The following is a 13,648-nucleotide window of genomic DNA, read 5'->3' as shown; positions in this document are numbered from 1 at the left end:
AAAATCCCTATATTTAATGGTTGTTTTGAGGCTTGTTCCGTTGGAGTATGATTAGGAAACTTCGTCATCTCCGAGGGTGATACTTCTCGTGTAACGAATGAATAGTGTGTGTATATATATATATATATATGAATATACATGTATATATAATAAAATTGTAAATTTGTAAAGTATTTAGGGTACGTATTTTAAACTTTTAATCTAATTATTTAGGTTAAAGGAGCTCTTTGACTAGTCAAAAGGTATTATTTAAGTCATTTTGTATAATGTCAGATCTTGCAAGCGAGGAGGGGCGGAAAAGACGGAACAAACGTTTTAGATGTAAATGATAATAATTTTTAAAATGTATTTTAAAGTGATATTTTAAAGAGTGTCACTGAAATTATATATTTTAACTAACTAGAGGGATGTTACTGTAATTTGCTTCTTATCATCAACTCTTTCTCTGGGTCGCAGACGCCAATAACTCTCTCTAAAATAAAAATAATAATAATAATAATTCTCTCTATCTCTGGGTCCATGATGACGATGATGATGGAATAAGGGATGGTCCTCAGAAAACTCCCTTCTTTCAAATTAAGAAAACCTAATTTCAGCTCTCGAAGCCCCGCGGCCGTCCGGTTCGGGTCCCCGATAATGTCTTCCTCTCTGCTCACCGCAGTCTCAGCATCAGCTTCTTTCGTCGTCAACGAAGACTACCACCATCGGAAAAAAATTGAAACTATTTCGCTTGGACACACCACCCGCCCTGATTTTCCCATTCTTCACCAGGTATTACTTCTCACTCTTCTCTATATCTCTCTATACACGGATTGTCAATTCCAGTACATAAACCAGAGTTGTCACAGAAGCTGTATGAATTATTTTGTATTTTTCCTTTCCTGTTGTTAGGTGTATAAATTTACTTTTTTTTGTGTAAATTTAGGGTGTTATTGTGCAAATTTTGTTAAAGATTTGGAAATATACATGTATTTGCTATGGGATTTGCTGGAAGGATATCAACTTGGATTGGTGTAGGAGGTTATGTTGGAAGACTGAAATTTGAGGTCATGTTAGCAGTGGATGCAGGTTTTAGGTCGGAAATGAGGTTAGGTTAGGAATGGTTTTATTTTTTGGAAGGAAAAGGCTTTTATTTATTTATTTATTTATTTATTTTATAAGTGTTCTTGGAAGGAACAGGATTGCTTGGATTCTTCGAGTTAAAATCTACCAAGGAATCAATAAGAAGATTTTAGAGTTACTGACCTTCTTGGGTGATTGGGTTCTTTAAAGTCAATTTTACATAGTCAAGTGCCATTAAGGCATTTAAATTGCGATTTTTTTTGGTTGTAGATGCTGTCTTTTTGTGTACCCAAAGATTTTAAAAATGGCAGCATGAGTTCATTTTGGAGTTTGGATGAACACATGAGTTGATTTTTTGATGGAAAATAGCATTTAATAAGCTACATAATGCTGTTCACAAATCGTTGTTTGGTCGGGTTGTGATGTTGAGGGGTTTATGGATTTTAAAAGGTGAAAGAAATGATGAAATCTTTGTTGGCTGGAAACGTTTTGAAAGGGCTTGGGTTTTGTTGCTTGTTGTAGCATTTTCAGAAGATGTGTTTGAGGGCTTTTGGGCAGCAATGATTTTAAGGGTCTTGGGTCTTAAAATTAAAAGTTTATGAGGTACCAAAATGGGCTCGGATTGGGAAATTTTACTTTTAGGCTGGAAAAACAAAAGATGGCATCTGCTTGTGATTGGACAATGAATTATATTTTCATTGAATCAAAAAAGGGAGGACAAGAATGTAGCTTTTGGGATGCGTTCCCCTTTTTGACCATTTTATAATAAATATTTACTTATCAAAAAAAAAAAAGGAGGACAAGATTGTCATAGGAATTATTCTTATGTCTATGGGACGCATTCCCCTATTGAATGCCTTTTTTAATTTATTATTACTTATCAAAAAAAAAAAAAGATTGTCAAGGAATTATGACATTCTCATAATTCCTATGAGAATGTCATAGGAATTATGAAAATTGTAGCATGACATTTAGGGTGACTTTTGCATCGCAATGTGCCTAGAGGGCTTGAATAGTATTCTTTAATTTTTAAAAAATTCAAGAAATAGGTGCTAATTTTGATTGGAACAATGAATTTTTGTTCCAAAGAATAAATATAATAGAATTACGCCTAATATCCTTTGGCATTGGTTTAGGGTGAGGGGTGACAGCACGTGAGAGTTTCTTGAAAATATTTTCAACTGCTCTCTGTAGAAATTGAAAGAATTGGTAGATATTCATATTGATCTTTAGTTGTTCCCATATTCCACTAATAATTAAGACTTGAAAAATCATTACCTTCAAACTTTAACTAGTTAAAATAATCTAAACATACTCGAGGGTTGCGGCCTATTTAAAGGCCCAGCTAGTCACTATCATTATCAAAATAGAATTTGTGGGTGTCTTAGTCTTTCAAGATATGAAATTCACTCAACACCATTTACAGGATGAAGCTTAGGAAAATGCAAATGGGATTAAACCGGCAACATGCTATTATAAAGAGAAAAGATACAAACTAATATGTTAAAATTTGATTTTGTCAGGTCCCAAGAGGTCCCGTCTTGAAATGAAACAACTGCCCAACTTATTTTTCTTAAATAGAAAACTCTTCCTTTAAGCCTCTTATCCACTATATCAGGATATTAATTCCCAAAAAGAAAAATAAAAAAGAAAAGAAAATGTTGAATGTAGACTTATATTCCATTGAAACAAGTATCAACTATCCATTTTAGAATCAATCTATTCAATACATTTAATTCTAAGGTGATGTTATACGCCATCTGCAGCAGCTCACCCCTCCTGTTGCTCTTCTATCCGGTGACTGTTAAATCCTTATGCCAACTTCAAACACTTTTTCTCCCAGTATAAATAGACATAATTCTTTTATTGTTGTGTGAAGAATATTGTTGTCACCCAGAAGTAGTTTTGTCCTTTTATGGTATTGTATGATCTCGCTTTATGAGCCTCTATGTGGTTCGCAGGAGGTAAATGGCTCGAAACTTGTCTACTTGGACAATGCGGCAACCTCTCAGAAACCCAATGTTGTTTTGAAGGCTTTACAAAACTATTATGAAGCATACAATTCAAATGTGCACCGGGGGATCCATTTCTTGAGGTATTCAATATTAAATTGATAATATAGTATCTATAGATAAGCATTTTTAACTTGAAAATTAGATATGATCTTATGGATTTTTCTCTATATGCTTATAATGGGGTGAGGTTTTTCAAAGCCATACTCCAATGTGATTTTTATTCGTTCAATTATTCTTTTATTTATTTGCTTATCTGTATTTTTGCAGTGGGGTTGGAGTTTGAAATTCAAATTTAATTATGCTGATGACACTTTCTTATCATATCTCTTGAATTTAGTGCAAAGGCAACAGATGAATATGAATTAGCAAGAAAAAAGGTGGCAACTTTTATCAATGCATCTGACTCTAGCGAGATTGTTTTTACAAGAAATGCTACTGAAGCTGTCAACTTAGTTGCTTACTCTTGGGGCCTTTCAAATTTAAAATCAGGAGATGAGGTGTGCTTCTGTTGTGTTTTGTTCAATTCATGATTGTGACTCAATGTTACAATTTGAGCTAATTGTAATTCTTCTAATGTTTAATTGAATATAAATAAAGTTTACTCATTTCAATTTGTTCATTGATGGTGGATCACCATGTTTCTGGTAAATTACAAGTTGTATTCAAAATGTTTATTAGATGTTTCTTATACACCATATTCACCTAATAGCAAATATTTTTATTGCAAAGTTTTCTACTAGGTGAAAATGGTGTATAAGCTTTTTTGCACTATCTGATATAGAAGGCAATCTGTATTAGTGGTTTATTTCTGGGTTACTAGATACCTGGGTTTCTTTTGTATTCTAGAGCAGTTACAACATTGAGTTTGATTATGCATGGAGAATACTGTTTTATTTAACGTTTTGGATCTAACTCAGTAACTCTTGATGCTGATTATGTTCACTTCGTACTTTAATTATAAATCGTGATAAAATATGCATTTTCTTTCACAACTTATTCATGATCACTACCCTTCCTGTTCTTATGTAATTTTACGGATCTCTCTGTTCCAACCTCATTCTAGGACTTTCATCTTAAAATGGTTAATTTAATCCGCATATCCATGCCACATTTCTTGCAGATTGTGCTAACAGTTGCTGAACATCACAGTGCTATTGTTCCTTGGCAACTTGTAGCTCAAAAGACTGGTGCTGTTTTACGGTTTGTGAGCTTAACTGGAGATGAAGTTCCAGATACTGAGAAGTTGAGAGAGATGCTCTCAAGGAAGACAAAACTTGTGGTTGTTCATCACATCTCAAATGTGCTTGGTGAGTTAATTGCTCGCTTTGAAATTTTCTTTTGTACATTGATATAACCTTTCTTTTTCTTCCACTTCATCCAACTGTGTCAGAGGAGGTTGTGTGCATTTTATCCAACAACCTGGTTATACATAACTAGTACATAGAGTTGACTTGTTTGAAATTACCATTGGTCCCTTTTTTTTCTTTTTCTTTTTATTTATTTATTTATTTTTTGGGAGGGGCAGGGAATTAGAGGTAGGAATGAGTCTTGAGATATATGGCTGATAAGTATTACTATTGTTAGGGTTTTATTCAAATCTGTAGGTCTTAACACGAGTAAAAATCATTATCTTGGGCTTAAGCCTTCTTGTCTCGAGTGATGTACTGTACTCTGGCGCATCAGTGCATCACATCTTGTCTTACTGCAATATCTAGATATTTTTCTGAGGTAAATCATGGCATCTCTAGCGCACTTGTTTTTGTTGGGTGAATGCCCATCTCCTTTTGTGATATTAATTACTGGTACCCTGGTTAGTTGGAGAATTTACTGCACCAAATTTTATAAATCTGAAACTTAGCATTTGTGTCAATAGACAACATTCTAGACATGCAACATTCTAAAAGCCGGGCCTCATTGTAGCTATTTGAAACAAACTTATATTAATTCTTGGTTAAAAGATTTAGGATTGCATGTATGTCTATTGTGTTCTAATGTGGAATAAGATCAATGATATGCATAATATCATGAATTTTTTTTACTGATTTTTGGTGTACTTTGTTGTAGCTTCTGTTCTTCCAATTCATGAAATTGTGCTTTGGGCACATGATGTTGGGGCAAAAGTGGTAGTAGATGCTTGCCAAAGTGTTCCACACATGGTGGTTGATGTCCAGAACCTTGATGCTGATTTTCTTGTTGCTTCTTCTCATAAGGTTAGGTTATTGCCATATATTATGGATGAGTTGTGGATGAGTTGTGGATGTTAAGTAATAACCATGCTTCAGATGTGTGGGCCTACAGGCATTGGATTCTTATATGGTAAGAGCGAGCTCTTGTCTGCCATGCCTCCCTTCTTAGGTAAGTCTCTTTGCTATTATATTCACAAATTTAGAAAAATATCCTGTCTATAGATTTATCTATTGAATACATGCACATATACATCCTCTCTGTTGCACCAATTTCTTTATTTTTTCTTGCAAAGATCAAATATATTCTTTTTAGTAGTAATGGAATAATTTTGACAAGAACTTTCTTTAGAACACTTCCTGAAATTACTTTTTTTCATGTAAACTAATTCTCAGGTGGTGGTGAAATGATCTCTGATGTATTCTTAGATCATTCAACTTATGCTGAACCTCCATCCAGGTTAGTGGCTTTGTTACTTGTTGTTTACGATTCAATCTGATCAATAAATGGAAAATTTTGAAGCACCTCTAGCTAGGGGTGGCAATTCATGCTTGTGGGTCATAATCGTGTCATGTCAACCTAAGGGTATTCTACTAAAGAGGTCAACCCAAACATCACCCATATAATAATGGTGTCAGGAACCCTTAACACTATCCTAACTAGTGACCTATTTATTATAACACTCAATCAAACAATAAATACTACAAAAAGATATACATTAGCTAAGGAGCTAATGTATATTTTTGTTAGAATTTATGTTGTAATGACCTAATTGTACATAGTAATTGGGTCTTAAACAGGTAACGAGTTACACAAGTGATATATTAACACGATTATGGAACTTTTAGCTAAACATGTTGAACCCCTCGACCCTAACATGACACGATTAATTAAACGGGTTAATCTTGTCGACCCGTTTATGACCCAAACCCAATTAAGGTAAACCCAAACTCGTTTATATTGTGTCGTGTTTGAGTCGTGTTGAATTTTGCCACCCCTCTAGCTTTGCTCTTTCTTGCATTAGGTGAATATGCGTTTGGTTGATGGCAGAATTTGATTATACTGCCCTACTTAGAAGAAAGTCGGATTGATTAGATTGTTTGAACCAGCAGAAAGCATATATATTTAAGCATGTATCTCTTAAATATTGGCATTTCTGGGAATATTGGTTGGAAATGAGTTTCAAGTGTTCCCCTGACAAATGGGGATCCCACTTTTTGCAATGCGAGGGAAACATCTAGGAAGCACATGGAAGATGGTGGGAGTTTAACAGGCTGAGGCATAGAAATGTTCCGAGTAATATTGTTTTTCCATTCATTCCTCTTACCTGCTTTCCCTTTAATTATTTATTTATTTTTTCTAATTTCAGTTCTCATATTTTACCATATTTTAAAAGATTGAGTATCTCATACTTTTCTCATTGTTGTTAGTGTCCTTCATTCCTTTTTGTGATGTCCCAAAATAGGTTTTGTTTGAAAGTTCAATGTAATCCAATTGTAGTTTTCCAGATTATCCCTGACTTCCAAAAACTTTCCTAATCAATAATATATATCCTTAAAACTTTTGGAGGGCTAGTTTTGAAATTTTAAGGGCATATGTGCATTAAGTGCACGAGGGCGAGCCTTGGCGAACGTAAGGTTGCTCCAATGTTACTTGGAGGTCATGGGTTTGAAAAAAGAAAACAGACTCTTCATAAGGCTCCGTTTTTTATTCATTAAGTGGATGTCTCTTTAGAAAGTTGGAGTCCTCAAAAGGGACATTAATTTTGGGAGTGAGTACTTTTTAAAGATCACTAAAAGCTAGTGAGGGTTCCCCAAATAACTCTGCAAATATGGACTATTTATGTTATGGTTCTTTCCCTAGTTATGGAATCATCTCCTTTATGTGATCCATTAGTGCCAGGGGCTGAGCCATGTTTCTCTACATGTACAACATTATTCTTTAAATTGAGAGGCAAATATTGGCATATTCATGAGTCACTGGCTAATTAGAGAGATTGAATCGTCACTGATGTTACTTGTTTTTTTTTTTTTTCCTTCCGAACTTAGAATTTAGGCTTTTAGACTATGTATAATGTCAGGAAGAAGTGTTCCTTTGTGCAATATGGTTAATGGGTATATTATCATTTTAAATTTCCTAGTTTCAAAAGTTACCTTTGGAGTTTCTATTAACCATATCTGACCTTTGAATTAAAGGAGATTACTTGTCAAGTTTCTTTCTGATTTCTGGCAGTTGTGTTAGTCTTTGTTTGGATTGTGCTAGTTAAGGAATCAAGTGAGAAATCTCACTTTGCCAACCATTCGTCAACTTGAATACTAATTCAATGGTCTAATTATTTGATCAAGATACATAGACCTTACTTTTTGTCAATGTGCTTTGAATGCTTTAGCAACGAGCTTGCTTTTCCTATTATAAACAAGTGCTATCAGTTGGCTGAATCGCATACTACATTCTTGTTTCCTGTCAATTGTTGGCTGTGACTGTTAGACCAAGAGGGGGAGGGGGTGAATTGGTCTAAGTAAATTCTTTCCTCTTTTCAAGAAAACTTGAGAATCAAAACACATTTAGGAGAAGAATAACCAAGACACAGCACAACACAAGATTTACAAGGAAACCCTATCAATAGGGAAAAACCTTGGTTCTTGGCTCCTGCCAATAAAAGCTCCACTAGGTGATGTAAGTTGTTACACACTCAACTGTCTCACTCTCAGTACACTCCTTGTACAAGTAAGAACATTGACTTTCACACCCGCTACACACACACTAGCTCTTCATCTTCACTTGTTGTATGCAAATAGTTACTCACTCAGCTGCCCCACTTTCCACACACCTTGTACTAGCTAGGACATTGATTTTCACTCCCTTTACACATACACAAGCAACAACAATAAGCACACATGCACTCCCCCTGTCCTAAGCAACCCTGCTTGGACTTACTGAGATCTTACAACTTTATCAACAAGAGAATAAGGTGTCAAAACACCAAGTACTATGTACTTAAGCTGTTACAACAAATTAGAGTGCAATACACAGCCTTAAGTATTAAACAAAGTGAAACCCTAGCTTTCTCTTTACTACATCAAGAAGGATTGAACTGTAAAATCACAATGCAGCTTCACTTGTAGCTCACACTAGGTTCCCACAGCCCTGAATTAGCTCAACTAACTTGCTCATATCAATCTAGAACAATGGACAGCAAGTATACAATAATATCAGCACACAAGGCTTCAACACCCTAGACAAGGGTAAATCTGTCAAATCACCCTGTAGCTTCACCACTGACAATTCTTCTATATCCACAGTCTTGATAACACAAAACAACCTTGCTCAACAGGTTAAATCAATGAAAGGAGCAAGGAATGATAAATAAGTTCACATTAGGCTTGGAATACAATAAGCCTTAACTTTCAAGCTTTCAAGGGCAATTATGTCAAAACACCTGAAACTTTTGCAACTGAAGATTCTCACAACCTCATATAATCATAATACACTTGCACTAACAGTGTCTTCAATTATCACAGCAAGATAAGGTCAATTAAGCATAAAATCAGTTGCAAAACAGTTTCTGCAGGGTCTAATTCAGTGCTACTGAAATGCCTCTATTCCGAGGCTATAACTGGTATTCTGTGAGGTCTCAGACTTGGAATGCACTCTTATAACCTTGTATTATATCCACACAAAATCCCAGAGATTAAGCACATCAAGAAGTTCATTAATCACAGCCCCAAAAACTGTTATCAGTGAGTTTCTGCAGAATAACTTCAATTAACAGCAATGACAGTACACAAACACTATAATGGTTCTGTTCAGCTTTAACCCCAGCAATCTCAGCTCCCAAACTTAACTTTACACTTGCTTGATATATTAGAATCAAGAGCTAAGCCAGGTAAAACAATTCAACACATATTCCAGAAGATCACAGTGCACAGCAGGTTAGTTTAGTCTCAGTTCAGCAGCAACTTAATTCTTAGGGCAATTCTGGAATTTCGAACTCGTTCAGCACTTGTTCAGCTTCTCACAGTCTTGTATAATCAATATACTCATGTTCAATTGAAAATCACAGTGATTGAACCATGGTATCACAATACAGTTCACAAATCTCAGCAAGACAAGGTTAAAACCTTAGTTTGGTGTGGTTCTTAGAGTCAATACTTAAACTAACCAATTTTCTGAGATGGATTCAATTTTAACTGCATCAAATCATCAAGTTACTCATGCTCAGATGATAAACTCTAGGCTTATAGCATATTAAATCAAGGAAGTAATCCACAGCAGCTATTTCATCTCAAAATACTCAAATATCAAGCTCTAAGGAACCAAATTCTGAAGTAGTGAGTATTTGAGCTTATACCTGATTTCAGCAGATGTAAATAGGGGTTTCAAACTTGCTTCAACCTCTACTTTTCACCTCAAGCCTCTAGAACCAAATTAGACCTCCCATAGCAGCCTTGACAGCAACTTTTAAGCCTTCAAGTGATCACATACACACAGCAATTTCTGAGATTAAAAATGAGTTTACATAGTTGAATTAATACTCAGAAACTCTCATTCAGCTCCCCCTTTTCGTGTCACTCAAGAACAGCCTCTAGAGAGTATTGAAAATATATTTTTCAGGCTTAAACCTTAGCAGCAGCTGTAGCATTGCTTTTATTCACACACCCTTTGATGATGCAGCCCTAAAACCAATGGATAGGATTGAGCTAAGGTCCTCCAATCTGTGAGCAAAGAAATTCTGACAATGTAGAGGAGATAATACCATTTTGCCTCTTGCCAACTCACCTTGAAAAGCATATATCAGCTTACAATATCAATATGTATATAAATATATATCTGAAAAGCCTTTTTGATCTCGATCCCCAAGAAATACAAAGCTGTCACTATATTCTCACTCCAGGACCACATTACACGTCAGCTTTTTTTAGATACACTCGAAATTACAGTACTGCCCCTGCAATTGCCTTTTGACAGAAAAGCTAAAAGCACACTGCTGAACCATGTGTTGGACTGTCACATTTTAAAGCTGAACCCAAACAGCCAATGTAGCATCACAGCAAATATAATTTGAATATTGTGATGTGTATAAAGATAAGAATGCCCTTGACAAAGGCTGTACGCAAATTAAGTATGCTGTCACAGAATTTACAAACACAAAAAGAGGGCTGCAAGCACAAAGAGGGCTGCTGTGACTTTCATGATATTTCAGTGAGACTTTCATGATATTTCAGTGGCTATGAGCTTATATCAACTTGTAATTCATTGTGTAAACCTCCATGACATGTCAAACAACATTTGATCAAACCCCAATATATCATTGCTCTCTTTGAACCTTTATACTTGCATTTTGTCATTAAAAGGGCAAACCTCAAGATAGGCATCTTAGGGACCAACAGTGACATTATCTCTTACTATCTCAATCCCCGACTCTTTGTTGCCTTTTTCTCCTTTCCATGGTATGCCACTCCTTAAGACTCACACAAGTGACTTAATTGGGGTACTCATTGTTTTCTACTATGCATTGCCAAATCATCTTATTTCACTTGCTCTAAATATGTCCCGTTGATAATGTCCCCTCTTGGTGTTTTGAAACTTTTTACTATATTATGCACACTTGTTGTTTTCTGAATTTATATGAAAAGCTTCCTTGTTCCTCATGGTTTGAAAAGATGGCTTACATCTGCATTCAAGTATAAAGTATTCCGTGTTACACCATTTCAGCAGTCTTAAATTTAATATTAATATCAAGTATTTTAATGGCCGTGTATTATGGATTTTCCCTGTAAGTGTTTATAAATGGGAATACTTTTTGGCACTTGCCTTCCACTTTTTTATTTTATTTTATATGCTAGTTTGTAAATCATTGTTCATCCACTCTTCAATTTGTCAGATTTGAAGCTGGGACACCTGCCATTGGAGAAGCAATTGGGTTAGGAGCAGCAATTGATTATCTCTCCGGAATTGGCATGCAAAACATTCATGATTATGAGGTGAGTCCTTTGCCTCCTGTTTAATGAAATGCAATATCAGCTAGCTAGCTCTCAATTAAAGGTCAGGTTTGGTGTTAGAATTTGTCAGTTGTATGAGTGAAATCCGTGTATATAAATTTGGATATAAAGAGAAATGGAGTTCAAATCTGACGGCCTTCGTTCTTCTGTGGACACAACATATATAACATATTTGATTTCTGCATGTACTCAATTAGTCGGTTACTCTCTCTCTCTCATATATATATATATATATATATATATTTCATCTGGGTGGTGGGCCCATTAGAGATGGCCCTCCCTCATTTTTATGGATTTCCCAGCTTCTTTTTAACCCCCTACTTCAATTCAAGGTGTGGGATTAGTGAAAGACAGTGGTACAGCGATCTAGAAACCTTTTCAATTGAGACCTGCAATGGCTACTTGTTAAAAACAGCAAATTGTAGAATAATGATGAGAAACCTAGTATCACGCTTTTTTTTTTTTTTAATGAATTTGTCCTAGGGTTTGGAAGCATCACTCATTTGAGTAGGGCAAGAATTTCTCTTGGAGTTTTCATAGTAAATGGTGCAGCTGCATCCTCTTTTTTTAAGTGCCCTGCTGGAAATTATCGCGATACTTTTGAAATCATAGTACGACTGTTTTAACTCTTGTAGGCTCATGTTTGCAAGCCTCAATACTTTTTGTATGTGCATTTGGATACTTACTGGCCTTTCAAACCTTGATAAACCAATTTAGTGAAACCAGACCCAGCCTTGATCACTTAAATTACTGAAACATAGGGTTTTCTTTCCTTTATTATTATTATTATTATTATTGGGGGGGTGTGGGGCAACTGTTCTTTATGAAAGCATTTAAGAGACTGAAAACACAGGTTTTCTTTTCCTTTATTTATTTTATTTTATTTTTTAGGTGGGTTGGGGGGGTTGGTTCAAGTTCCAGGTGGATCCTTCTTTACTCTATTGCCAACTTGGAGCTGTTTCTTTTGATGTGCTACTTTTATGTGTCAACTGGCATCCTTATTACCCTATTATTTGCATTTTGAAACTTCTTACATTATTCTTTACATTTTCTGCTAGATAATTTACTTTACGAGAGAATTTTAGGTGTTACTGATTAAGCTTTCACCTTCCAATATCAAATTAAGGAAAACTTGAGCAAGAATATAACTGAGTTCTGATTTTTTGATGACTTTATAAGTTAGTATGATTAGGTGGCTTTTGATTCCAATTTTGTGTTTCCAGGTAGAACTGTCTAATTATCTATATGAAAACCTACGATCAGTCCCCAACGTACAAATATATGGCCCAGTACCTTCCCAAACTGTCCAGCGAGCTGCGCTTTGTTCTTTCAACGTTAAAGACATTCATCCTACAGATATTGCAACTTTTCTTGATCAACAGGTATCTACAAAAATTCAGGACCTTTCCAGTGCAGTAGATTTATGTGTTACATGTTATTCTAATGTTTCAGGGGAGGTAAGTGGAATTTACCCAAGAATCTTTTGAAATGTCATGGAAAATGGATTTTGTGACAAGGAGCATATTCTGTTTCAGCATGGAGTAGCTATTAGATCTGGTCACCACTGTGCACAGCCCCTCCATCGATTTTTAGGAATCAATGCAAGTGCACGGGCAAGCCTTCACTTTTACAACACAAAAGAGGACGTTGATGACTTCATTCATGCTCTTAATGACACAGTCGGCTTCTTCACATCTTTCAAGTAGCCGAGATCCTCTGTGAATGCTGGACGCGTTTAAATTGGGTTCTTTACTTTGCTTATGTTATGAGAGAGGAGTATATTGTACAATGGAGGTTGGAGAATTCATGTGGCCGAACCCACTCATATGGGATTGAGGCAAGGATGATGATGTATAATGGCATCCGCTTTCTTCCTTTTTTCCTTTTTTCCTTTTTTTCTTTTTTGTAATCATAATAAGAGCTATTCATGAGTCAGTAAATGATTAATGAGTACTTGTACATCAACCGTTGGCATGATCTTTTTGTCTTGTGGTGTATAAGCTTTGGTATATTGATGAAAGATGGTCGTAACAGGCGCCTAAATGCAAAATTCTGAATTGAGAATGGGGTTACAGAAGTTGGGAAGAGGGCTTGTTACAAAAATTATTTTCTTCGGACTAAACCAAACATGTCCTTGCTTCGCAACTTCAATTGTCAGTCTCAGCAGACTTTCGAAAACTAAACCAGAGTTGTTCAGTCACATGTTTTTGTCCATCTTATCCTCAAAAACTGGAATTGGTTATTCTAGATTTGCCAATAAACAATTGGTATTCTCAGATAAATAGTGACCTTATTACCCAGTTTGAGGCCCAATTCTCTTTGCTAGAAACATTTGTTCCCTATTGATAAGCTGACCATGCCAATCTGCAGAATAAGAGGGAGAAG

The 13,648-nt window shown here is 35.5% G+C and overlaps 1 protein-coding gene across 2 annotated transcripts; it reads left to right on the top strand.

Annotated features, from left to right (window-relative positions):
• The first annotated feature begins 460 nt into the window (after positions 1-460).
• LOC132306125 (cysteine desulfurase 1, chloroplastic-like) lies at positions 461-13,240 on the top strand. 2 transcript variants are annotated; one of them, XM_059803366.1, is made up of 10 exons: positions 461-771; positions 3,024-3,157; positions 3,415-3,574; positions 4,198-4,384; positions 5,142-5,287; positions 5,360-5,432; positions 5,657-5,720; positions 11,146-11,245; positions 12,487-12,645; positions 12,716-12,853. In XM_059803366.1, the coding sequence occupies exons 1-10, from the start codon at positions 547-549 to the stop codon at positions 12,722-12,724; spliced, it is 1,257 nt and encodes a 418-aa protein (XP_059659349.1). In that variant the 5' UTR covers positions 461-546; the 3' UTR covers positions 12,725-12,853. The 2 variants fall into 2 exon arrangements, with proteins under 2 accessions (XP_059659349.1, XP_059659348.1); XM_059803365.1 differs by having other exon boundaries at positions 465-771; positions 12,799-13,240.
• Positions 13,241-13,648: the final 408 nt, after the last annotated feature.

This window comes from Cornus florida, unplaced genomic scaffold (assembly GCF_030987335.1).
Source record: "Cornus florida cultivar Cherokee Brave unplaced genomic scaffold, ASM3098733v1 CherokeeBrave_3.0.0_Hap2_Chr05, whole genome shotgun sequence".
NCBI lineage: Eukaryota > Viridiplantae > Streptophyta > Magnoliopsida > Cornales > Cornaceae > Cornus > Cornus florida.
Note: the sequence above shows the minus strand (reverse complement) of the source record. Positions and strands in the feature narration are given on the sequence as shown.

Coding starts and splice junctions, on each gene's coding strand:
- LOC132306125 (XM_059803365.1), top strand. CDS start 547: ATGGTCCTCAGAAAACTCCCTTCTTTCAAATTAAGAAAACCTAATTTC. Junction 3,158..3,414: donor CGGGGGATCCATTTCTTGAG/GTATTCAATATT, acceptor TCTTGAATTTAG/TGCAAAGGCAACAGATGAAT. Junction 5,288..5,359: donor TTGTTGCTTCTTCTCATAAG/GTTAGGTTATTG, acceptor ACCATGCTTCAG/ATGTGTGGGCCTACAGGCAT.